Source organism: Geotrypetes seraphini, chromosome 3, assembly GCF_902459505.1.
Source record: "Geotrypetes seraphini chromosome 3, aGeoSer1.1, whole genome shotgun sequence".
NCBI lineage: Eukaryota > Metazoa > Chordata > Amphibia > Gymnophiona > Dermophiidae > Geotrypetes > Geotrypetes seraphini.
In genome coordinates, this window is record NC_047086.1 from 292,725,743 (window position 1) to 292,750,172 (window position 24,430).

General features: G+C 39.6%; 1 protein-coding gene across 2 annotated transcripts in view; it reads right to left on the reverse strand.

Annotated features, from left to right (window-relative positions):
* Positions 1 to 3,604: 3,604 nt before the first annotated feature.
* The window catches only part of SPAST (spastin), a 232,165-nt gene continuing 211,339 nt past the window's right edge, over positions 3,605 to 24,430 (reverse strand). For both annotated transcript variants that reach the window (XM_033936524.1, XM_033936523.1), the window contains one exon: positions 3,605 to 6,909. In XM_033936524.1, coding sequence (XP_033792415.1) covers positions 6,787 to 6,909 — 123 coding nt within the window. In that variant the 3' untranslated portion in view covers positions 3,605 to 6,786. The remainder of the gene's footprint in view (positions 6,910 to 24,430) is intronic.

The window sequence follows — 24,430 nt, forward strand, 5'->3', positions numbered from 1 at the left end:
GGAAGAAAGAAAATATGTAAAATATTTTATAAAGTGGTTTGAATAAGGGAAAAAGGTAAAAAAATTATATAAAAAAGATAAAAAAGCAGAAAGTGATAATAAAGAGGGTGGCTAGTAGTTAGAAGCCAATGATTACAACTAAGAGCAACCATAATAATAATAATAACAACAACTTTATTCTTCTATACCGCCACAATCTTGCGACTTCTAGGCAGTTTACAATCAAGAGAGCTGGACATTCAGCGAAATACAACAAGCAGATATTCAGAGGAAATAAAATACAATAATCAAGAGAGCAGGACATTCAGCCAAATACAATAAGCAGATATTAAGAGGAAATACAGAGAGCAGAGACTTTAAGAAAGCAAGAAAATAGAAATACAAATTGCTGAGCAAGAGTATAGGATGTACATTTTGGTAGGTGATGTCCGAGAGGCCCTGTTTGGAATGGGCCGCATGTTTTAGAAAATAACAACGAAAAATTACGATAAGATAAAGATAACAGTTTATATGTATCACAGTATCATGAAATTCAAGTGGACTAAGGAGGGGGGGGGTAAAGGTAGGGGGTAGGGGAGAGCGGGTCAATTGTTTAGGTATTTCAGGAACAGGTATGTTTTTAGGCGCTTCCTGAATTCCCCGTAGGTAGTGGGCAAAAGCAGTTGATCTAGGTCTTTACCCCATAGGGCTGCTTGGTGAGAGAGAAGGTGTTCGTGGTGTTTTTTCAGTTTGCAACCTCTAACTGGAGTGAAATGAATTTTGAATGTGTGTTTCTCTTGCGCTTGTTGTTAGTAAATGAGAAAAGGTCCTTCAAGGCAGGCAAATTTAAACCTTACTCAGGCTTCCATTGGTAGCCAGTGCAGCTGCCGATAGTAGGGTGTCACATGGTCGAATTTCTTCAGCCCGAAGATAAGACTGACTGCAGCATTTTGCATTATTTGAAGACGTCTCATATTCTTTTGGGAGATTGCTAGATAGGCGATGTTGCAGTAGTCAAGGTGACCCAGTATGAGGGATTGCACTAGGATTCTGAATGCTGATGTATCGAAGTATGATTTAATGGATCCGAGTTTCCAGAGAGTAAGAAAACCCTTTCTGACTAGGGAGTCCACTTGATCCTTCATAGTTAGGCATTGGTCTAGAGTAACATCTAATATCTTCATGGTGGGCTGGATAGGGTAGTTGAGTTTATTGATGCATAGTGGGGTTTTATTGTCAAGCGGGTGAGGGGAGGCAACGAATAATTTTGTTTTTTCTGGGTTAAGTTTGAGCTTGAAATCTGTCATCCATTGTTCCATTTCATTTATGGCATCAGATGCTTTGGGAATGGTTTCCGAGATAGAGTTAGCAAATGGAATGATCGTAAAGTCATCTGCGTAGCTGAATAATTTTTTCACACCTAATGAGGACATGTAGATATTGAAAAGCAGTGGGGAAAGTGGTGACCCTTGTGGTACTCTGGATGAGTTGCTCCAGGTCGTTGTTAAAGCGTACCTGGTAAGAACGGGATGTGAGGAAGCCACAAAACCAATTCAGTACCTCAGCCCCGATACCAATGGCGTCTAGGCATTGCAGCATTTTCTCATGGTCTACTAGATCAAAGCTGGACAGTAACACCTGTTGGTGTAGAAGTGTGAGGCTACCTTTCCACCTAGTGAAAAAAGATAGTTTGGTGTGAAGGTTTATTGGGGGGGGAGGGGGGGTCTTATGATAATTTCTCAATGGAATAATATAAGTACTAAAAAGTTTATAGTGTTGCTTGGGAGAAAATGATAGGCACAGATAGGGACTTTGGGGTGATAGTGTTTGAGGATCTTAAGGCAACAAAACAATCCGCCTTAAACTGCAAGGTAATGGCGGAATAAAAATCACTAATGTAATGTAACATGATAAGGAAGTGGCTGAAGCTAGGATGCTATGCTGTATAGAGGCAAAACCAGCCAAAAAAGTGTTGATGCCCCTGTACAAGCCATTGGTGAGACCCCCACTTGGAGTATTGTATTCAGTTTTAGAAGCCATATCTGGCTAAGCAAGGATGTAAAAAGACTTGAAGCAATCCAGAGGAAGGCAACAAAAATGGTATAGAGCTTGTGCCAAAAGACATACAAGAAGAGACTGGAAGACCTGAAATGTATACTCTAGAGGAGAGGAGGGATGGGGAGATATGATAAAGGTGTTTAATTTTACCATTTTCCCTTCTCTGGAAAAGATTTGTTTCTTTATTAATAGCTTTCAAATACTGTATTTAGAGAACATGAATAGAAATGCTGGCCATTGCTAGGCTACACATTATGCTATAAAGAGTGATGTCATAATTCAATTGTTCTCAGTTTGGCAAACAAGCATATATCTAAGCCTCTGGACTAGTTTGGAAGAGTAAGGAAATAGGATGTTTGATGCAGAGATCAAAAGAAATCTATTAAATGGTACTTTATGAAAATACAGACATCAGACAAATATTATATTCTAATGCTTTAGAAGAAGGCTCCTAGCACCATTTTAACAGCTTCTAAGTGGTTATGTCACTGTTTCATAACTGACTGGTAGAAACCCAAATGTCTCCATTCAATTTGCTGCAAATTCTTCTTGGCTTTTAAGCAAACCATTTGGTCTCTCCCTCAGACTGATATGTTGAGCTTCATGCAATCTAAATACCGTATTTGCCGGCGTATAAGACGACTTTTCAGTACCTTAAAATCCTCCCCAAAGTCGGGGGTCGTCATACGCCGGGTACTGTTTACATGCCCTTACTTTACATGCCCTAACATCTCCTTCCTTACCTCCTTACGGTGCTTACGGTACTAGTAAACCTGCCGGGACATCAGCGGGGCCATGGCGGGACATCAGTGTGACAAGGGTGCCAGCTCCTTCATCCTGCGCAGCGGGAAGCAGCGGCGCTCTGGCCCCACCCCTTTTCTCTTTACTACATCTCTCGCACATGCGGCCGTGTGTGGAGTCTAGCCCTTAAGGAAGTTGCGGGGGCGAACAGGAGGCTTTTGAAGGCTTTTAAAGGGAAACTGTCATGCCAGCAAACTTGCTAGGGACTTGCCCGGCACTTGCTCTCTCCCTCTATGTGTTATCTTCCTTCTATCATTGACAGTTTCAGTTTGGTTAACAGTTTAGAAAACAAATAGCATGGCAGCTCCCATGGGTTTATTGTTCTATTCAGCTTTAGTGAATTAATTAAAATTGTTGAAATAAATTCTGATGTTCTTTTAAGTTTTATTTGTTGTGCAGAAGGTGTGCGGAAGAAGGGGTAGTCTTATATGGCGAGTATATAACAAACTCTATATTTTAACTGTAAAAGTTGGGGGGTCGTCTTATACGCCCAGTTGTCTTATACGCCGGCAAATACGGTATGTCCAAGCCTAGCATGCAGACAAATCTTTTATTAGTAAAAGAGAGACTGAGCAAGCATGGAGATATTTTCAAAAGCATTTTATATTCAGTGGTGCAGTCATTTTCTATTTTTTGGTCCAGTACAGCATATTGTCATTTAGCACATACATGGAAACCAATTTCCATGCAAGTTCCAAGATCCACTAAACCAATTCTATAGTTAATCAATAATTAAGTATGCTCGTTTGATATAGTTAACTGCAAATGAGTCTCAAATGATGGAATATTTATTTTTAGCAGATTATTGCCAAGAATGGTTTAGCAATTATATCTGAGCTTTACAACAAACTAAACAAAGTGAAAAAGTGTAAAGTTTATCACTGAAAAATATTCTAACACGTTTCTTCACAAAAAGAGCAAATTTTCATTTGTGAGTTTGTAATTGGGAATTCTCAATTGTACATACAAAGTGCAGAATTTTTTTTCTCCTATTGGATCAAAATTATTGATCCATAATACTGTACAAAAAGGTAGATGCCATCAAAGCCTCTTAAAAGCTATATATTATTTTAATATTTACAGTCTTAACCAAGACAAATTGCCTGAAACCACTGAGTTCAACATACAAGGTTTTACAAGAGAGAGATTTTCCTGTTTTATTAACTGACATTTTATAATGCCAGTTTCACAAACATACTGTACTGGAAAGTAAAGAATAGTTAAGAGCAATTTTTTTTTTAACACATGTTTTCAGAATTGTGTCTATTAAGTTTCTACTCCTGATTTTTGTAAATGTTACATTATATGGGTATGGACAAAATAATTTAACAGGCCAGCTGTTTTACTTTGAGGGTCTTATTTTTAAATAACACTCAAAGACTTCCTTATTCTTCTCTATCAGAAAAAGTTTCATTGGCACATAATGAATAGGAACAATCAACAACCACCTTAAAGAGATACAAATTTACCAAATTCTAATTACAAGTTAATAATTAACAAAGTATGTTGGTGAAATATAAGAAACTCATGCAAAACAGAAAGGACACTTAAGGCACATGTTCTACTGTCCAACCATTAGGTCACTAACAGTTCTTGCCAAGATTATATGGCTACAGATTCTCATACACTCTTATTTTTAAAGGGAAAATCTAGTCCACTAGTAATCCACAAATTAGAGTTTAAATTAGAATTGCCAACGCCTGACTAGATACTGGCTTCAAATATTCTGCGGGTTATATTCAAAGCCACTTATGTGGGCAGCAGCAGGTGCTCTGACTGATAAATATATTCCCTAAAACTGTAAATGAAATAGTCTGAAGAATTAGTAACTTTTGGCCCTTTAAAGGGGGTAGAGTTTCTAAAGTGCATTAAGGGAATATCACATAATTTTTGCAATTTAATGTGCATTAAATGGACAATTCATGCATTATTTGTCCTTAATACACATTAATTTACCACATAATATGCAAATCATGCAAATTAATGCAATACGCCTCAAACTGAATACTTTCACAAGCTGTGTTATTTCTGGAAAAGTAACACCCACTCTGAGCTAGCATTATTTATTGTTGCTCTCCAGGAGTATCAGGGCACTAACAAGCAGATGGATACTCTTGGGGAGCCTCTTAAAAGGGGCTATGTAAAAAAAATGTACTAAAACCTTATACCTGACATCCAAACAATGAATCCCAAACAATGAATCCTACCCCAGCCCTATATATTTGGGGGGGGTGGCTGTTTAGTGGCCAGGCAGCAGTGATCTCTAGTCATTCCTGACACTTCATGTATTCATGTTCAAGATGTTGATGTGAAACCCAAGCAGTACTACCACTAGAGGACATGGTGCCAGCCACATACCCTTTATGGCAGCTTAACCCCTACTATTATGAGAATACTAGTGAGGATATACTGGCACCAAATTGAACCTGGGCACATGAGAATTCAGAAGCAACTGAGGACACTCCTGTCTGGCAGGTGCTGAGAGAGCTGTGGAAATACAGCTGGGAGAAAATTTAACATTGGGGGGTGGGGGGGCAGAGCAGGATTTTGGCAGCTTGCTTTGTTTTTGCATGGCTGACTCTCTCACTATTGCTACAGCTGGAAATGCACAATGTACCCTGCTGTAGCAAAGGAAATTTAAATTTACCTCAGTAGCCACTAAAATGTATTATTTTACTGTACTTAGTAACTATCCCTCTAAGCTGTTATGGGACAATTCTATAAAATAGATGCTAACATTTATATGTGCATTACACATGTATATATTTAGAATACTAGCATGTAAACATGTATTTGCATATTTATGTGCGTGTCTGCAAAAATTCCACCTTACATTCTTTTGTAAACACCTGCCTTTCTCATATAACATGTACTTGCAAGGAGGCAGGATACCCACTTACACATGTACCTTATAGAATACAATAAAGTACAGATATATCTTCAGCATTTAGGCACCTACAATTAAACTAGCTCTAGGGCTGGTGTTACATATACATCTAGCAAATTGGAAGGGGCATATATCCAGTTAAACTAGTATTCTATAAAGGTAAGTAGGTATCTATGTTCTTTTGCAGAACAAGCATCTAATTGTAGGCAACCTTTTATAGAATTGCCTTTTAAAAGGCCAAAATATAATCTGTTTTGGTAAAGATGAAATTAAGTGCATTCCAAGGCCTTACTTAAAAGTTATCCATTCACTAGTGAAATTCAGCTGTGAATAAATAGCAGCTAAATATGTATCTGTTTGAAGTTTTCAGTGTATTTTCAGCTGATGTCTAAAAAGATAAATTGGCCCAAAATGCAGGTAATTTTAAACAGATATTTTGTTATTTCATTTATAGTCATACATCATGCAGTCAACTGAACATCTACACCTTATTGTTGTAAAACCAGTTTAAACCCTCAATTGACGCTACAGGGTGAAATTCATGCCTGGCACTGGAAAATGCAGATGACAACGTACCTGCTTTATACAGTTAAACAGGATAATGCTAATATCACAAAAGATTCCAAATGCCAGGATAATAAATACATATTTTAGCAGATTCAGACCAGATTTGTACTCTATATAGCCAGCAATTATGTTTCTTTAAACCAGTGTTCAATCAGGCAGTCAGACACCCCAGGCTGGGTACGAGATTTCTTAGGAAATAGATTCTCCCTTCTTTTGTGCTCTATTTTACAGCACTCTGAGTAAACAGTGACTTTAATGGCAAGGAGGCCTTGGGTCAACAGTCTTCTATTCACATTGTATACTTTATTTTAATGTTTTGCAATTGTTCAGTTTTTCAAGTTTTAGTACATAGATTTATCTTATTAAAAAAAATGTAAAGTTCCATAAATTTAAGCATATGATCCAGAAATCTGGATCAACTACTGGAAGGTACATGATGCTCTTTGCACTGTGACAACTTCCCAAACTGCCCTGGACTTCAGGAGAACAGCAGATCAAACTGTGGTGTCTCCAAAATCCTTGTTCCAGCGGATGTATGCTTCCAGTGTTTGAGGGCTCACACTGCGCTTTATCTTCTTCAGAGACTCCATGAAATCAGATAATCGAAGGTTCCTCATCTAGACACACATAGATAGACACTGCAAATTATTCTGCTATGTATATTGCGGTTCAACAAACATTCATACAATACCAACTTGCATTTGAGGACAACACATGATGCTAATTAATAAGTATTTAAGACAAATTCAGCTTCACAACAACCAATGAGAATACACTATCCCCCCCCCCCAAAAAAAAAGAAAGCAAACATCTATGCATTTAAAACTGGTTTGGTAATATTCTTATACAATGTGGTTTATTTATCTATACATATACACAGTGGTGAACAAATCCTGGATGCCAGGTTACCATGGCACCAAGAAATTGCACAACAAAAAGGAAAAAGCAACCCTACGTATAACAGAACGCAATACACAAAGGAGTTGGGAAGGGACTAGTCACCTCAGCCTCCAGAACAAATATAAATATATTAAAAGTATTTAAAACAGAGCATATACATAGGACATTTCAAGCCTAATATAGAATCCTTAATCCTTTTTTTTTTTTACTGGACCCCAACATGGTCCATATGTCAGCATCTAAAAGGAAGTCTTTCATCAGGGGTGTGCATATATATCACCAGTAGATAGTGCTGGTGTCATGGAAATACAAAGAGGATGGCTCAAAACTTGTGTAACCAAACGACTCTTGTAAAAAACGCTGCTCAAAGTTCCACAAACATAGAGTGGTATCAATACCACTCTTTGTGTATGGAACTTACCAATAAATTGCACCCAGACACCTGGGATTTCAGGGCTCTGAATTTTTCTTTTTTTAAAAAATTTTGCAGAATTGTCCCAATAGTACATTTCCCAGGTCTGCACTGCCATTTGGCTGAATGTAAGCTTGAGCCATGTGGTACAGGACGTTTGGGAAATCTCACAGGACTTCAAACTGCGAGACCAGACTGAACTTCTTGCATTATGCAGCTCAAGCATAATTGTGGTGCAGAGTTGAAAAATGTGCTTTTTGTGAGGCAGCTCTGCAAATAGCAAAGTAAGGGCAATAGCTGGTAGACTCCTCTCTCACTTACAACTACAACATACTCTGAACGCTCTCTCAATGCCCAAACCGATACTATTATTTGTTTTATATTCTACAGACAACTTGATGAGCGGTATATCAAGGTTGTAATAAACTTGAAACTTTATTTACAATACCCTTGCATCCCTAAAGCAATGCAGCAATTTCATAAAAATCTTGATTTAATGACAACTTACTTCTCCTTAAACGTTAAGTCAGGCAAGTTGAATGCTTGTGGAAGTAACATTGATCCGCAGAAACTCTGAGCAAATATAGATCCCTTGCATCTCAATATATGTCAACTAATTTTTTAACACATTTATAGCCTACTCTATTCTATTTACTTGGCAGATAAGAGAGAATTCTTTTGATCTCAAATTGCCCTTGCCTCCAATTTGTGTAAATTTATAGTATCCTTCTTATACTTACTTTGGCTGCAACCACATTCCCTGCCCAAGTCTCACTTTGACTGCTACTGATCTAAATAATTCATTTCTTACATAAGGTAAAAGCACTATGAACTACTCTATTGCCTACTCTGCCATCTGTAGATCAAACAGCAGACCTTCCTTCTCTTGGTAGGGTTATGACCTCATTTAGTCCTCTAACTGTTGGGGGCGTGGCTTAACGCGAACACAAGATGGACGTGTGATCGCAACGCTCCTCTTCATCTAGGCAACGGTTTAAAAAAAATTTTATCCCCTTATTGCTGAATTCGGGAAAAAACAAGTGTAATTGAAACTTAAATTGTGGCAGACTGATATTGACCTCCCCCGCCGAAATCGAGACAGATCCTGAGAGAGGAGAGCCGAAAGTAAGATTGCCGGTTTTTTTTTCTCAACGCTGGATCGGCGCGGCATCGGGGCAGATAACTGACAGAGATTGAAAAAAAATCTATCAACGGAGACAATTTGATAATACCGCTGGTATTGAGGAAAGACTTGAAGGGAGGGAGACAGTGAGGCTGTTGTTTTTTTTTACCGGCTTTCTCTGTTTTGATGTGGCACGGAGATGAGGAAGGGCTGTTGAAAATTTGAACTGACTAACAGTGGAAGGAGTTAATGAGGGACCGATCTCGGTGTGAAGCCGCTGTCAGCTGATTACTGGAGCTGTGGCGGTTTGATGCAGCCCTCTCCTGCCGGCGCTGAGTCGGAACCCTGGGGGCGGAGAGTCAAGAAGATCAGTTAATCCTTCGCCGGTTTCTTTATTATGGGGAGAAACATTGAGGGCAGGACACTGGAAGGAGTGAAGGCAGAATATTGAGCATTGAATTGGCCAACAACAGAAAAGATAGAAGGGAGAGTTTCAGACTGATTTCTGTGGAGGGCTGGTGCCTGTCAAAGACAAAAATATGGCAGTTTGATGTAGCCCTCCCCCGCTGGTGTTAAAGCAAAGCCCTGAGGATAAAAAACCAATTGTTTTCTTCTGTGCTGAATGACATCAAAAATAACTGTGGAGAAATAAAATTGGCGAAAACTGTGGCAACTGATACTACCCTACACCTGACGAAATTAAAATAAAGCTCTGAGGGAATAAATGCCAAAAAGAAAATCTGTTATTTCCTCACTGGCAAAACAGAGAAAAAAATTAAGAGCGCCTTTTTTCTCAATGCTGAAGCGACGCGGTGTTGAGGGCTGAGATTTCCAATGAGCTGAACGATAAAAATTAAAAAGAGGCTTGAGGACCACGGTAAATTGACAGTGAACAAGCCGAAGATAAAAGGAAAAAGATAAAAGCTTCCTCAATTTAAACTAATTTTGGTGAGAGGACAGTGCCTGTCAGTCTGAAATTAAGACAGTTTGAAATAGACCTCCTCTGCCATTTTTGAAGAGGGTAAGGAGCTGATTTTTCTTTCTATACTGTGTGAAAAAGAAAAAAGAAAACTGGTAAAAATTGTGCCAATTGAAACTACCCTCCAACGAAATTAGAAAGGAACCCTGAAGGAAGAGATCCAAAAAAAAAAAGAGTTTGCTATTTCCTCAACAACATAGCATCGAAGACGAGTCATTGAACATAAAGATTGTGGACAAGGTAAAATCTGTAAAAATATAAAAATAAGTTCAGGAATATGGCAAGTACCAGACAAAATAAAAATGAGGCTGGTATGTCAGCAAAAAGACAGAAGCAGGATCAAATTACACCAAGTAAGATCCCACTTCCTGCTGAAGAACCTGATATATTGAGTAAAGCAGAAGTTATGGAAGAACTGAGACAAATTAAACAAATGCTTAAGGAAACTGTGACCAATATGGCTGAAATGAAGGAAGAAATACTAAATATCCACAGACAAATGGAAGTAAATAATAAAAGAACAACTGTCTTAGAAACTAAAATGGAGGTCATAGAAGGTGAAGCAAACAGATGCAAAAATGACAGTCTGGAACTGAATAAATTGAAAGATCAACTGGAAGACTATGAAAATCGAGGAAGAAGAAAAAATATTAAACTTTTTGGAATACAAGAAAATTTAGAAGGGAAAAATGCTATACAATTTCTAGAAAACTTAATTCCAAAAATACTACAACTGGATTTAAAACAACCACTAGAAATAGAAAGGGCGCATAGGATCCCAGTAAAAAATGTAGAAAATCAAGGCAGGCCAAGACCACTAATATTCAAAATGCTTAGATACCAACAAGCATTAGAAATATTAAATGCTGCCAAGAAAGACAAAAATCTAAATTACAAAGGATCCAGAATATGGTTTTTGCCGGATTTTGCTAAAAACACAGCAAATAAAAGAAAGAGACTATTAGACATGAGACCTCAATTAAAAGAAAAAGGATATAAATACGGATTATATTATCCGGCAAAAATGAGAGTATCATCTGGAGATAAATCTTTGTATTTTGAAGATCCAGAAAAACTAAAAGCCTTTCTTTCAAAATCAGAACCTATGACATTTTAACATAAAATATCAAGATTGGTTTTGATGACATTGTGAAAAATTATAAAAATATGAGACATTGAAATATTGAAGAAAGAAAAACATGAACTAAAGAAAAGACAATAAAAATATAAAGAGAGAAAGTATAAGATATAGGAAAAATATCAATACCATATTAAATATATGTTTAAGATATAAATTTATGATGTAAACTATAATACTAGGGAAATATAAATTAAAAATTGATGAATGGATAAAGATACATTAATGAAATGTTAAGAATAAAAAATGACTAAAGATATTAAAGGTTAATATAGATAGATAGAAGGGGATATTGATTGAATATTGGTTGCCTAGAGAGGAGGAGAATGTTCGGGTTGCAGTTCCAATGTGTGTCCTTAAGCAGTCATTATATTGGGTGGGAAAGGGAGGGAAAAAGATGGTATTTATTAGAATGATTAAGGAGAAAGTAAATAAGGGATTGGATACTTCAAGGGTAAATATGTGTGTCATAGGAAAAATTTTTTGGATTTTAAATATGAAAGAAGAAGAGAAAAAGATTATACTGATAAGTTTTAAAATATATAATGTCTTTTAAGATATACACTATTAATGTCAATGGCCTGAATCATGTAATCAAAAGGAAAAAGGTATTAGCATTTTTAAAAAAGCAAAACGCGGATATTTACTGTCTGCAGGAGACCCATCTTAATACAAAAGAATCACAGAAACTAACGGGTGGGTGGGTAAAAGAATGTTTTTTTGCTCCAGAATTTTTTAAAAAGTTACAGAATATGTTGTTACCACTGGCTACTTCTAATTTAGTGGTAGCTGGAGATTTTAATGCTGTAATGGATCCATTATTGGATAAAAAACCAGGTAAAAGTATAAAATCTTTAGGTTTAGATAATTTGGCTCAATCATGTGACTTGAAGGATATATGGCGTATTCTTCATTTTAATGATCAGGAGTTTTCATTTTGTTCACAGGTTCATAAATCATTTTCAAGAATAGATTATATTTTTGTTTCAACAAATAAGGTGCAACAGGTGATTAAAGCTTCCATAGATCCTATTATTATTTCGGATCATGCGGGAATATGGATAGAATTACAATTGGATCAATTGGAAAAGGGTAGACCTCTTTGGAGATTTGATAATGCATTGCTTGTGGATGATAAATTTTTGGAAAATTTTAAAACACAAATTAATGATTTCTTTCAAATGAATTTAATGGAGGATACATCTATTGAGAATGTATGGGATGCATTTAAAGCAACTATGAGGGGCAATATGATATCATATTCAGCTTTTATTAGAAAACAGATTAAAATGCAATATATAGAATTAGAAAAAGAAATCAAAATATTAGAAGCTAAATTGGTAAGTAAATGGGAAAATGAGATATTGCAAGCTCTTTTAAAAGCAAAAGGTAAATATAATGAATTAACTTCAAAAATGATAAGAAGAGATTTGTTTTCCAAACAAGCAATGTATTATGGAAATTCTAATAAGGCGGGAAGATTATTGGCAAATTATCTTAAAGCAAAAAAAAGAAAAACTAATATAAATGGGATAAAAGATGATAATGGTATAATAACAAATCAAACAAATATAATTTTAAAACAATTTCTAAAATTTTATAAAGACCTGTATTCTTCCGAGCCTTATTTGGGGAGACAAAAAGATGGTAAAAATTTTTTAGATTTAATTAATGGACCTAAGATTCCTGATCATTTAAAAAGGAGTTTAGATGAACCTATATCATTAAAAGAATTAGAAACAGCATTGAGATCTCTTAGAGTTGGATCCGCTCCAGGTGGTGATGGTTATACAGTAGAATTTTATAAAACATTTCAAAATGTCCTTTCCCCACATTTACTAAATTTATATCAAACACAACTTATAAAAGGTGATATTAAAGGTACTATGGCTGAATCAATAATAATTGTTTTGCCTAAGCCAAATAAAGATCCTACTTTGGTTTCAAACTATAGGCCTATATCTTTAATAAATGTGGATAATAAACTTTTGGTGAAAATTTTGGCTTTGAGATTAGCCAAAGCTCTACCACACATTATAGATATGCATCAGACGGGTTTCGTTGCTAAAAGACATTCCTCTAATAACTCTAGATTATTGTTTCATATGTTAAATATATAAAAAAAAATGAATGAACCGACTTTTACAGTTTCCTTGGATGCAGAAAAAGCGTTTGATAGGGTAGAATGGAATTTTATGTATCAGGCTTTAGAATGGTTTGGTATAGGTTCTGGATTTATACAAATGGTAAAAACTTTGTATAGCTTCCCGATTGCAAGATTAAATATTAATAATATGATATCTGATGGTTTTCAATTGCAGAGGGGAGTTAGACAGGGTTGTCCTTTATCTCCATTGTTATTTGATGTTGTATTAGAACCCTTATTGTTAGCAATACAGCAAACAAGGGGGATACAGGGTATTCCATATTCAGATATGGAATATAAAATTTCGGCTTATGCTGATGATATTTTGCTTTATTTGAGAAATCCAGAGTCTACCTTATCTTCTTTATTGGAATTAATTGATAAGTTTGGCAAATTTTCAGGTTATAAAATTAATTGGAACAAATCTGAAATTATACCTTTAAATGTTCATTGTGTAAAAGGATTATTTGACGATTTTCCGTTCATATGGAAAGAAGAAGGATTTAAATATCTTGGCATTCAAGTAAAAAATACAATTGAAGATACCGTAAAAGAGAATGAAAAATTTGTATTAAAAAAAGTTACGGAATTATGCGAGCAATGGAACCCTTTACATATTTCTTGGTGGGGGAGAGTTCAAACTATTAAAATGATGATGTTGCCTGTAGTTTGTTATCAAATGAGTATGATACCTATTTATTTTCAGGGGTCCTTTTATAAAAAACTTAATAGCATTTTAACAAAATTTCTTTGGCTTGGTAAAACACCTAGAATAGCTTTAGTAACTTTGCAAAAATCAATTAAGGAGGGAGGGGTAAATTTTCCAAATTTTTATAGGTACCATCAAGCCTATATTCTACGTCAGGGTATGTATTGGATCCTCCCAGAACTTATAGATAATGCACCGGATTGGTTATATTTGGAATGGCGCCTTATGTTTCCCCTAAATTTAGTTCATCTTCCAAGTATTAACATACCTAGAAGATACAGAGAAAATAAAATATTAATGGATACTTGGAAAACGTTGAGATTTATTAGTAAATTAACACCTATCCCAATAAACAAATCAACTAATCAATCTCTATGGATAAACTCCAAGATCAAAATTGGCGGAGCTCAAATCCTTTGGAAGAACTGGATTATTGCAGGCATTAGATCTCTAGATGATGTTATTTCAGAAGGTAAACTGCTGGATTTTTCACAATTGCAACATAGATTTGGTCTAAGTAAAACACAAAGTTTTAAATGGTTGCAATTGAAGCAGGCCATTCAGGTTGGGTTCCCTGAATGGAAAACATTGAATAATCAATATAGTTTAAAGTTCTTTTGTTTTCAAGCAGACTTCCTAGGACATCAAGCCGCATTGTGGTATAAATTAATATCTGGATATTTGAATAAAAAAACAAAAAATGGTCTAAGAGATATTTGGAGCATTGAGATTAAGCATCAAATTAATGCATCTCAATGGCCACTAATTTGGTCTAGGAGAATGAGATGTACAGTGTCAGCATCTATGAGACAAACTTGGTTCTTTTTATTACATAGAGCTTTTTGGACCCCTACACGTTTGCAAAAATTAGACAGTTCTAAGTCCAATAAATGCTGGCACTGTAATCTGGAACCAGGGACATTAGATCACTTACTATATCATTGTCCCTACATTAAAACTTTTTGGAATTCAATTTGGCCACAAATTAATAAATTGATGGAAAATCATATATCAATATCATATGATACAGTATTATTTGGAATGATGATGAGGAAAAAAAGTCAAATTTCACCAGAAAATAACAAGCTTTTATTAATTATGACAGGGGTTGCCATTCAGCATATAACTAACAATTGGAAAAATTATAATAACCTAAATTATACATTTTGGTGGAATACAATATGTCATATATTTAAAATGGAAAGAGCAATAGCAATACAAAGAGGGACATATATTAAATTTATAAAAATATGGGGGCCATTGACAAATTACTACAATGAATAAATAGTTGGATTTTTCTTCTTCTTTTCTTCTTTTAAATATCTTTTTTGTGACACACATAGAGGGGGGGTAGTGAAAATAATTTTTACATAATAGGCTATAATATGATATACAAGATGTAATGTGTAATTAAAAAGTAATAGAAGGGTGGGGGGAGGGAGAAGGGATAAAAATATATTTAGAATATGATGTATTAGATATAAAAGTGATATTGTGTATTTATCTATTGAATTTAATATTTTGTACACTTTATGTAAAACTTGAAAATAAAAAATAATAAGGATAGTCCTCTAACTGTTCTTTTGATTTCTCGCGCCTTACACACATTACATCCAACAGTCCCACATGATCTGATCCCCTCCTGTTTTGTTAAACACTTAGCAGAAATTCTGTTCCCTTTCTCCAAATAATGGCTGACACTCCTTCTCAATCAGTCTCTTTCTCTCAATATGGAAATCAGCTCACATCCTTCCGACGCTCAAAGACCCAAATATAGGCCCATCTACAGTGACAAACTTGCTCCACTGCCCAATTTGCATCTGTGTCAAATCTAACTGAAATAACTGTGCATGCCAACTGGAAGACTAGTTAGACAAACACTCTCTACCCACATCAAACTGGTTTCAGGAAATCTCAGAGTACCGAACCAGCACTTCTCAGGATGTTTACTGTATTTTTTGCCCCATAAGACACATCCTAGATTTAGAGGAGGAAAACAAGATAAAAAACATTCTGAACCAAATTCTTCCTGCCAGGCTCTGTATCCAACCCAACACTCCTTGCCAGGCTCTGCACCCTGTTCCCCCTCCCTGACATGCTTTGTACCCTGTCCCCTCTCTGGTGGTCTAGTGCTAGGCCGGGACAGGGCAGGCAGGCCTAGTGGCAAGCAGACAGGCAGCCCCCCCCCCCCAAGACAACTCCAACACGTGGACACCTTCAAGAACAATGACAGGCAAATAGGAGGCAGTAGAAGCTGAAGAACTGACCCAGCCGCCCTCTGTCCAGCATTTTTCCCTGACCCTGTCTATCAACCCTCCCCCTCCCATCTTCAAACTGTCTTTGAGGTCCCTGGCATCAAGTTGCAGAAGCAGAACAACCAACCCAGTCACCCTGTCCAGCATTTCCCCCTCTCCCTCCACTTTCCAAAGCACCCTCCAACCCTAGCAAAATCACACAAACTTCAACCCCACTCCCAGAATGCTCTTAATGAAAAACACACATCAGACCTCAATTCAGTCCACAGACACTCACACACCAGACCTCAATTCAGTCCACAGACACTCACACACCAGAACTCAATTCAGTCCATAGATACTAACATACCACAAGACTCCCAGAGATGCAAACCATCCCGTAGATACCCATAACCACCGGGCACTGTCCACAGCATTTTTAATCTCCAGTTTCACAACTAGTTTTTGTTCGCACCTCCTTTTCAAGTTGTAAAGTTCCAGACCTGAGGGCTCCCTAACGCTACCGGGACTCCAGAACTGACAACCAGTAATTTCTGTTGATTAGCGCAGCCAGTCTCCTCCTCCTCCCGTCTCTGGTACTTAGGACGACGGTGGTGGCAGAAGAAGTGGCTTGCGAGAGGCAGTCTCTTGCCGGCTCGATGGCCCATCAGCTGAGACAAGGGTGTGCGCGAGAGGGGTCAGGGTCCCACGTATGTATCTATAGCAACGGTTAACATTTGTTCTTGGTGATGCTCAGAAAGGCCTAATAGCCAGGGCATAATGAAGTGGAGTGTTACCTTCAAACTGTCCTTGAGGTCCCTAGCATCAAGTCGCAGAAGCTGTCTGCGTGTGACCCCACGGTACAGTTCCACTCCCTTCAACACAACTTTTTTCCCCTCAGACTGGTTCTGCCCCCCTCTGATGCAGTTTCTTGTTTCCGGCGGGGCGGGACACGGCAGGTGTGTGGGGGGGGGAAGGCTCCAGGGCTGCAGCAGGTAACCCGTGCAAGTCGCTGCCGCTATCCAGGAGCAAAACAAACTGGCGAATTTGCAGGTAAGATGAGGGAAGGAGATAGGGGGGTGGAGGAATGCTGGAGGGCGCACGTGGAAGGGTAGTGAGGTGATCACAAGTGTGTGTGACTTGGTGGTGTCTCCGATGCTGCCGGAAGAGTCAGCCGGATGAGGGCAGGAGTGCAGGATACAGCGCTGAATGGCAGCAATTTTAAAAAGGTATCGGCGGGGGGGGGGGGGAGGGGGAAGAGGGGGGTATTCGCTCCATAAGATGCACCGTTATTTCCACCCACTTTTTTGGGGGGGAAGTTCATCTTATGGAGCGAAAAAGCATAGTTATTTACCGTAACAGGTGTTATCCAGGGACAGCAGGCAGCTATTCTCACATATGGGTGACATCATTGACGGAGCCCGGATGCGGACGCCTCACAAGCAGACTTGCTTGAAGAAACTAGAAGTTTTGAGTCACCCGCACTGCGCATGTGCGAGTGCCTTCCTGCCACGTCTCCTCAGTTCAGATAGCTAGCAGAGAAGCCAACCAGGGGAGGTGGGTGGGTTGTGAGAATAGCTGCCTGCTGTCCCTGGATAACACCTGTTACGGTAACTAACTGTGCTTTATCCCAGGACAAGCAGGCAGGTATTCTCACATATGGGTGACCTCCAAGCTAACCAGAATGGGATGGTGAGAGTGTAGGCAATTTAGGAGAATAAATTTTGTAATACTGTTTGGCCATATTGTCCATCCCGTCTGGAGAAAGTATCCAGACAATAGTAAGAAGTGAAGGTATGAACCGAGGACCAAGTAGCAGCCTTACAAATTTCCTCAATAGGTGTAGATCTGAGGAAAGCTACTGAAGCTGCCATTGCTCTGACTTTATGGGCTGTGACTTTACTGTGAAGGGGTAATCCAGCCTGGGCATAGCAGAATGAGATAGAAGCCACCATCCAATTGGAGATGGTATGCTTAGAAATAGGATGTCCCAACTTATTTGGATCGAAGGAAACAAAAAGTTGAGGAGCAGTTCTGTGTGGTTTGGTGCATTCCAAGTAGAAGGCCAAAGCACGTTTACAGTTCAGAGTATGAAGAGCTGATTCTCTAGGATGAGAATGAGGCTTTGGAAAAAAATTTTGGAAGGACGATGGATTGATTGAGATGAAATTCTGAGACTACTTTAGGTAGGAATTTCGGATGAGTATGGAGAACCACTTTGTCATGATGGAACACCGCCAATGGTGGGTCAGTAACTAAAGCTTGCAGCTCATTGACTAGTCGAGCAAAAGTGAGGGCAATGAGAAATACCACTTTCCAAGTGAGATACTTCAGATGAGCCTTATCAATTGGTTCAAATGGAGGCTTCATGAGTTGAGTAAGGACAACATTGAGGTCTCAAACCACAGGAGGCAGTTTGAGCGGAGGTTTGACGTTGAAAAGTCCTTTCATGAATCTGGAAACCAGAGAGGGGTTTCCCTTCAATAGGCTGATGGAAAGCCGCAATTGCACTGAGATGGACTTGTATAGATGTAGACTTGAGGCCAGAATTGGATAAGTGCAAAACGTAGTCCAAAACAGAAGATAAGGAATAAGGAGGAATGCTGAGGCTCCTTATGATGAGGAAAACACCATGTAGAAAATCTAGTCCATTTTTGGTGATAGCATTGTCTAGTTGTGAGCTTTCTAGAAGCCTCTAAAACATCTCTTACAGATTGAGAAAACTGAAAAGGGGGTTATGTTGAGAGGTACCAAGCTGTCAGGTGTAGAGACTGCAGGTTGGGATGAAGCAGAGACCCTTGACTCTATGTAAGCAGAGAAGGATAAACTGGTAGAAGGTATGGCTCCCTGCTGCTGAGTTGAAGTAAAAGGAGTACCAAGGATGTCTCGGCCACCGAGGAGCAATCAGAATCATGGTGGCATGATTGTTCTTCAACTTGACCAGAGTCTTGAGAATGGGAGGGAATGCACAGAGGAAGAGATTTGTTCATTCCAGAAGAAAAGCATCTGCCTTGAGGCGATGAGGAGAGTATATCCTGGAGCAGAACTGAGGCAGTTTGTAGTTGTGGGGAGCCGCAAAGAGGTCTATCTGAGGTGTTCCCCACTGTGAAAAAATGTGATGAAGAGGCGAAGAATGGAGTGTCCATTCGTGAGGTTGCAGTAGATGACTCAAGTTGTCCGCCAAGCAATTCTTTGCCCCTTGAATGTAGACAGCTTTGAGGAAGGTGTTGTGGCGGATTGCCCAGTCCCAAACCTCCAGAGCTTCTTCACAAAGGGAGGCAGACCCTGTGCCCCCCTGTTTGTTGACATAAAACATGGCGACTTGGTTGTCTGTCCGAACGAGGACTACTGTGTCATGAAACAGATGTTGAAAAGCCTGGAGAGCTTTGAGGATCGCTCTGAGTTCCAACTGATTGATATGATATTGACGATCCGTACTGGTCCAGAGGCCTTGAGTACGGAGACCATCAAGATGAGCGCCCCAAGCATAGGTCGAAGAGTCTGTCGTGAGGACCTTCTGATGAGGGGCATTTGAAAAAGCAAGCCTCTGGAAAGATTGGAAGAGAGCATCCACCAAAGGAGAGACTGCTTCAAAGAAGGAATGACTGTGATGTGTCGAGAAAGAGGATCGCAAACCTGCGTCCATTGGGATGCCAGGGTCCACTGAGGAATTCTAAGGTGAAGTCTGGCAAAAGGAGTCACGTGTACTGTGGAGGCCATGTGACCTAGGAGTATCATCATGTGTCTCGCTGAGATGGAAGATCAGGAAGACACTGTATGACGGAGTTGAAGTAGAGCTTTCAGACATAGTAACATAGTAGATGACGGCAGATAAAGACCCGAATGGTCCATCCAGTCTGCCCAACCTGATTCAATTTAAATTTTTTTCTTCTTAGCTATTTCTGGGCAAGAATCCAAAGCTTTACCCGGTACTGTGCTTGGGTTCCAACTGCCGAAATCTCTGTTAAGAATTACTCCAGCCCATCTACACCCTCCCAGCCATTGAAGCCCTCCCCAGCCCATCCTCCACCAAACGGCCATACACAGACACAGACCGTGCAAGTCAGCCCAGTACTGGCCTAATTCAATATTTAATATTATTTTCTGATTCTAAATCTTCTGTGTTCATCCCACGCTTCTTTGAACTCAGTCACAGTTTTACTCTCCACCACCTCTCTCAGGAGCGCATTCCAGGCATCCACTACCCTCTCCGTAAAGTAAAATTTCCTAACATTGCCCCTGAATCTACCACCCCTCAACCTCAAATTATGTCCTCTGGTTTTACCATTTTCCTTTCTCTGGAAAAGATTTTGTTCTACGTTAATACCCTTCAAGTATTTGAACGTCTGAATCATATCTCCCCTGTCTCTCCTTTCCTCTAGGTTATACATATTCAGGGCTTCCAGTCTCTCCTCATATGTCTTCTGGCGCAAGCCTCCTATCATTTTTGTCACCCTCCTCTGGACCGCCTCAAGCCTTCTTACGTCTTTCGGCAGATACGGTCTCCAAAACTGAACACAATTCTCTAAGTGGGGCCTTACCAATGACCTGTACAGGGGCATCAACACCTTCTTCCTTCTACTGACTACGCCTCTCTTTATACAGCCCAGCATCCTTCTGGCAGCAGCCACTGCCTTGTCACACTGTTTTTTCGCCTTTAGATCTTCGGACACTATAACCCCAAGGTCCCTCTCCCAGTCCGTGCATATCAGCTTCTCTCCTCCCAGCATATACGGTTCCTTCCTATTATTAATCCCCAAATGCATTACTCTGCATTTCTTTGCATTGAATTTTAGTTCCCAGGCATTAGACCATTCCTCTAACTTTTGCAGATCCTTTTTCATATTTTCCACTCCCTCTTCGGTGTCTACTCTGTTACAAATCTTGGTATCATCTGCAAAAAGGCACACTTTTCCTTCTAACAATTCAGCAATGTCACTCACAAACATATTGAACAGGATTGGCCCCAGCACCGAACCCTGAGGGACTCCACTGGTCACCTTTCCTTCCTTCGAGCGACTTCCATTAACCACCACCCTCTGGCGTCTGCCCGACAGCCAGTTTCTGACCCAGTTCACCACTTTGGGTCCTAACTTCAGCCCTTCAAGTTTGTTCAACAGCCTACTATGAGGAACTGTATCAAAGGCTTTGCTGAAATCCAAGTAAATTACATCTAGCATATGTTCTCGATCCAGCTCTCTGGTCACCCAATTGAAAAATTCAATCAGGTTCGTTTGGCATGATTTACCTTTTGTAAAGCCATGTTGCCTCGGATCCTGTAACCCATTAGATTCAAGGAAGTACACTATCTTTTCTTTCAGCAACACTTTCATTATTTTTCCAACAACTGAAGTGAGGCTCACCGGCCTGTAGTTTCCTGCTTCATCCCTGTGACCACTTTTATGAATAGGGACCACATCCGCTCTCCTCCAATCCCCAGGAATCACTCCCGTCTCCAGAGATTTGTTGAACAAGTCTTTAATAGGACTCGCCAGAACCTCTCTGAGCTCCCTTAGTATCCTGGGATGGATCCCGTCTGGTCCCATCGCTTTGTCCACCTTCAGTTTTTCAAGTTGCTCATAAACACCCTCCTCCGTGAACGGCGCAGAATCTACTCCATTTTCTTTGTATAACTTTGCCAGACAATCTCGGTCCTTCTCCAGGATTTTCTTCTGTGAACACAGAACAGAAGTATTTGTTTAGCACATTTGCTTTCTCCTCATCACTCTCCACATATTGGTTCCCAGCATCTTTTAGCCTAGCAATTCCATTTTTTATCTTCTTCCTTTCACTAATATATCAGAAAAAAATTTTATCTCCCTTTTTTACATTTTTAGCCATTTGTTCTTCCGCCTGTGCCTTCGCCAAATGTATCTCTCTCTTGGCTTCTTTCAGTTTCACCCTGTAGTCCTTTTTGCTCTCCTCTTCTTGGTTTTTTTTATATTTCATGAACGCCAACTCTTTCGCCTTTATTTTTTCAGCCACTAGGTTGGGAGAACCATATCGGCTTCCTTTTTCTCTTGTTTTTATTGATTTTCTTCACATAAAGGTCCGTAGCCATTTTTATCGCTCCTTTCAGCTTAGACCACTGTCCTTCCACTTCTCTTATGTCCTCCCATCCTAACAGCTCTTTCTTCAGGTACTTTCCCATTGCATTAAAGTCCGTACATTTGAAATCTAGGACATTAAGTATCATGCGGCCGCTTTCCACTTTAGCCGTTATATCAAACCAAACCGTTGGATGATCGCTACTTCCCAGGTGAGCACCCACTTGAACATTAGAGATACTCTCTCCATTTGTGAGGACCAGATCCAATATCGCTTTTTCCCTTGTGGGTTCTGTCACCATTTGTCTGAGCAGAGCCTCTTGAAAGGCATCCACTATCTCCCTACTTCTTTCCGATTCCACAGACGGAACATTCCAGTCCGCATCCGGCAGGTTGAAATCTCCCAACAGCAGAACCTCCTCTTTCCTTCCAAACTTTTAGATATCCACAATCAGATCCTTATCAATTTGCCTGGATTGAGTCAGAGGTCTGTAGACTACACCCACGTAGATAGAAGTTCCATCTTCTCTTTTCAGAGCAATCCATATCGCTTCTTCCTCTCCCCAGGTCCCTTGCATTTCAGTCGCTTGGATATTGATCTTTACATAGAGAGCTACTCCTCCATCTTTATGACCATCTCTGTTCTTCCTAAAAAGATTATATCCCGGTATGTTTGCATCCCATCCATGTGATTCACTGAACCATGTCTCTGTGATAGCGACAATATCTAGATCTGCCTCTAACATCAGGGCTTGCAGATCATGAACTTTGTTGCTTAGACTGTGAGCATTTGTGGTCATCGCTTTCCAGCTATTTTTCAGCGATAATCTCCTTTTTTGTATGGATTTTGGTGTCGTTTCACTTTCCGTTGCAATACTAAGAAATGAGTTGCTGATATTGCTTATGTTGCAGTCTTTACTACTATCACATCTTTTCTTTTGCTTTGGAAGGAATGCTCTGAGTTGGACAGTGTCCAGAACAGCTCCAATGAATTGTAGAGTCTGAGAGGGTTGAAGCTGAGATTTGGGAAAATTGATCTCGAACCTCAAACTTTGTAGGAACCAGGTAGTCTGTTGGGTCGCTACAATAACCCTTGAGACGTGGAATCCTTGATGAGCCAGTCATTGAGGTAGGGAATACCTGAAGACCATGATTCCTTAGAGCTGCTGCTACCACCACCAGGCACTTGGTGAACACCCTGGGAGATGAGGCCAAGTCGAATGGTAGTACTCTGTATTGATAATGCAGATTCCCCACCCGAAATCTGAGGTACTGACGGGAGGCCGGATGAATGGGGATATGAGTGTAGGCCTCCTTGAGATCCAGAGAGCATAACCAGTCGTTCAGCTCGAGAAGGGGATAAAGGGATGCCAGGGACAACATTCAAAACTTTTCTTTGACTAGAAATTTGTTGAGAGCCCTGAGATTCAAAATGAGTCGCAGATCGCCCGTCTTCTTCGGAACAAGGAAGTAACGGGAGTAAAATCACCTGTTTTGCTGCTCCAAGGGAACTGGTTCGATGGCATGAAGACGAAGCAGAGCTTGAGCTTCCTGAAGAAGAAGGGTGGTCTGGGATGGATTAGAAGGATACTATCTTGGAGGAAGCTCTGGTGGAATCTGAGTGAAATGAAGAGAGTATCCTTCTCTGAGGATGTTAAGCACCCAGAGGTTGGAGGTGATTGACGTCCATCGGTCGTAAAAATGATGGAGACAACCTCCTATAGGGGGAAAATGAGACAGTCAGAACGGTGGAGGTTATGCTCTGTTTTAAACATTCAAAAAGGCTGAGCAGCCTTAGGTGCAGCAGAAGGTTGGGGTTTTTGCTGCTTCTGAGGTTGCTGTTTCTTAAGAGGAGGGCGAGTGTAAGGAGCTGGCTTTGGAGCATAACGCCGTTGATAAATAAGAGTAGGGCGTGCAGGTTTGGCAGGAGCTGGCTTTGGCTTAGGTCTGACAATTGAAGCAAAAGATTTTTCATGGTCAGACAATTTCTTGGTGGCTGCCTCGATAGATTCATCAAAGAGGTCATTGCCCTCACAAGGAATGTTAGCTAAGCGGTCTTGAAGATTAGGGTCCATGTCAATGGTATGAAGCCAGGCAAGATGATGCATAGCCACAGAGCAAGCAGCTGTGTGAGCAGACAACTCAAATGCATTGTAAGATGACTGGAGGAGATGCAACCGGAGTTGAGACAAAGAAGCAATAACCTCTTGAAATTCAAAGTGCATTTGAGTATCCAGATAATGCAAGAACTTCGGCAATAAAGAAATAAGAAATTCAAAATAAGCGATGAATTGAAAATTATAATTGAGGACTTTAGAGGACATCATAGCATTTTGATAGATGCGACGTCTGAATTTGTCCATAGTTTTCCCTTCCCTTCCAGGAGGAACAGTGGCATACACCTTGGAAGGATGGGACCTCTTTAAGGAGGACTCGACAAGGAGGGATTG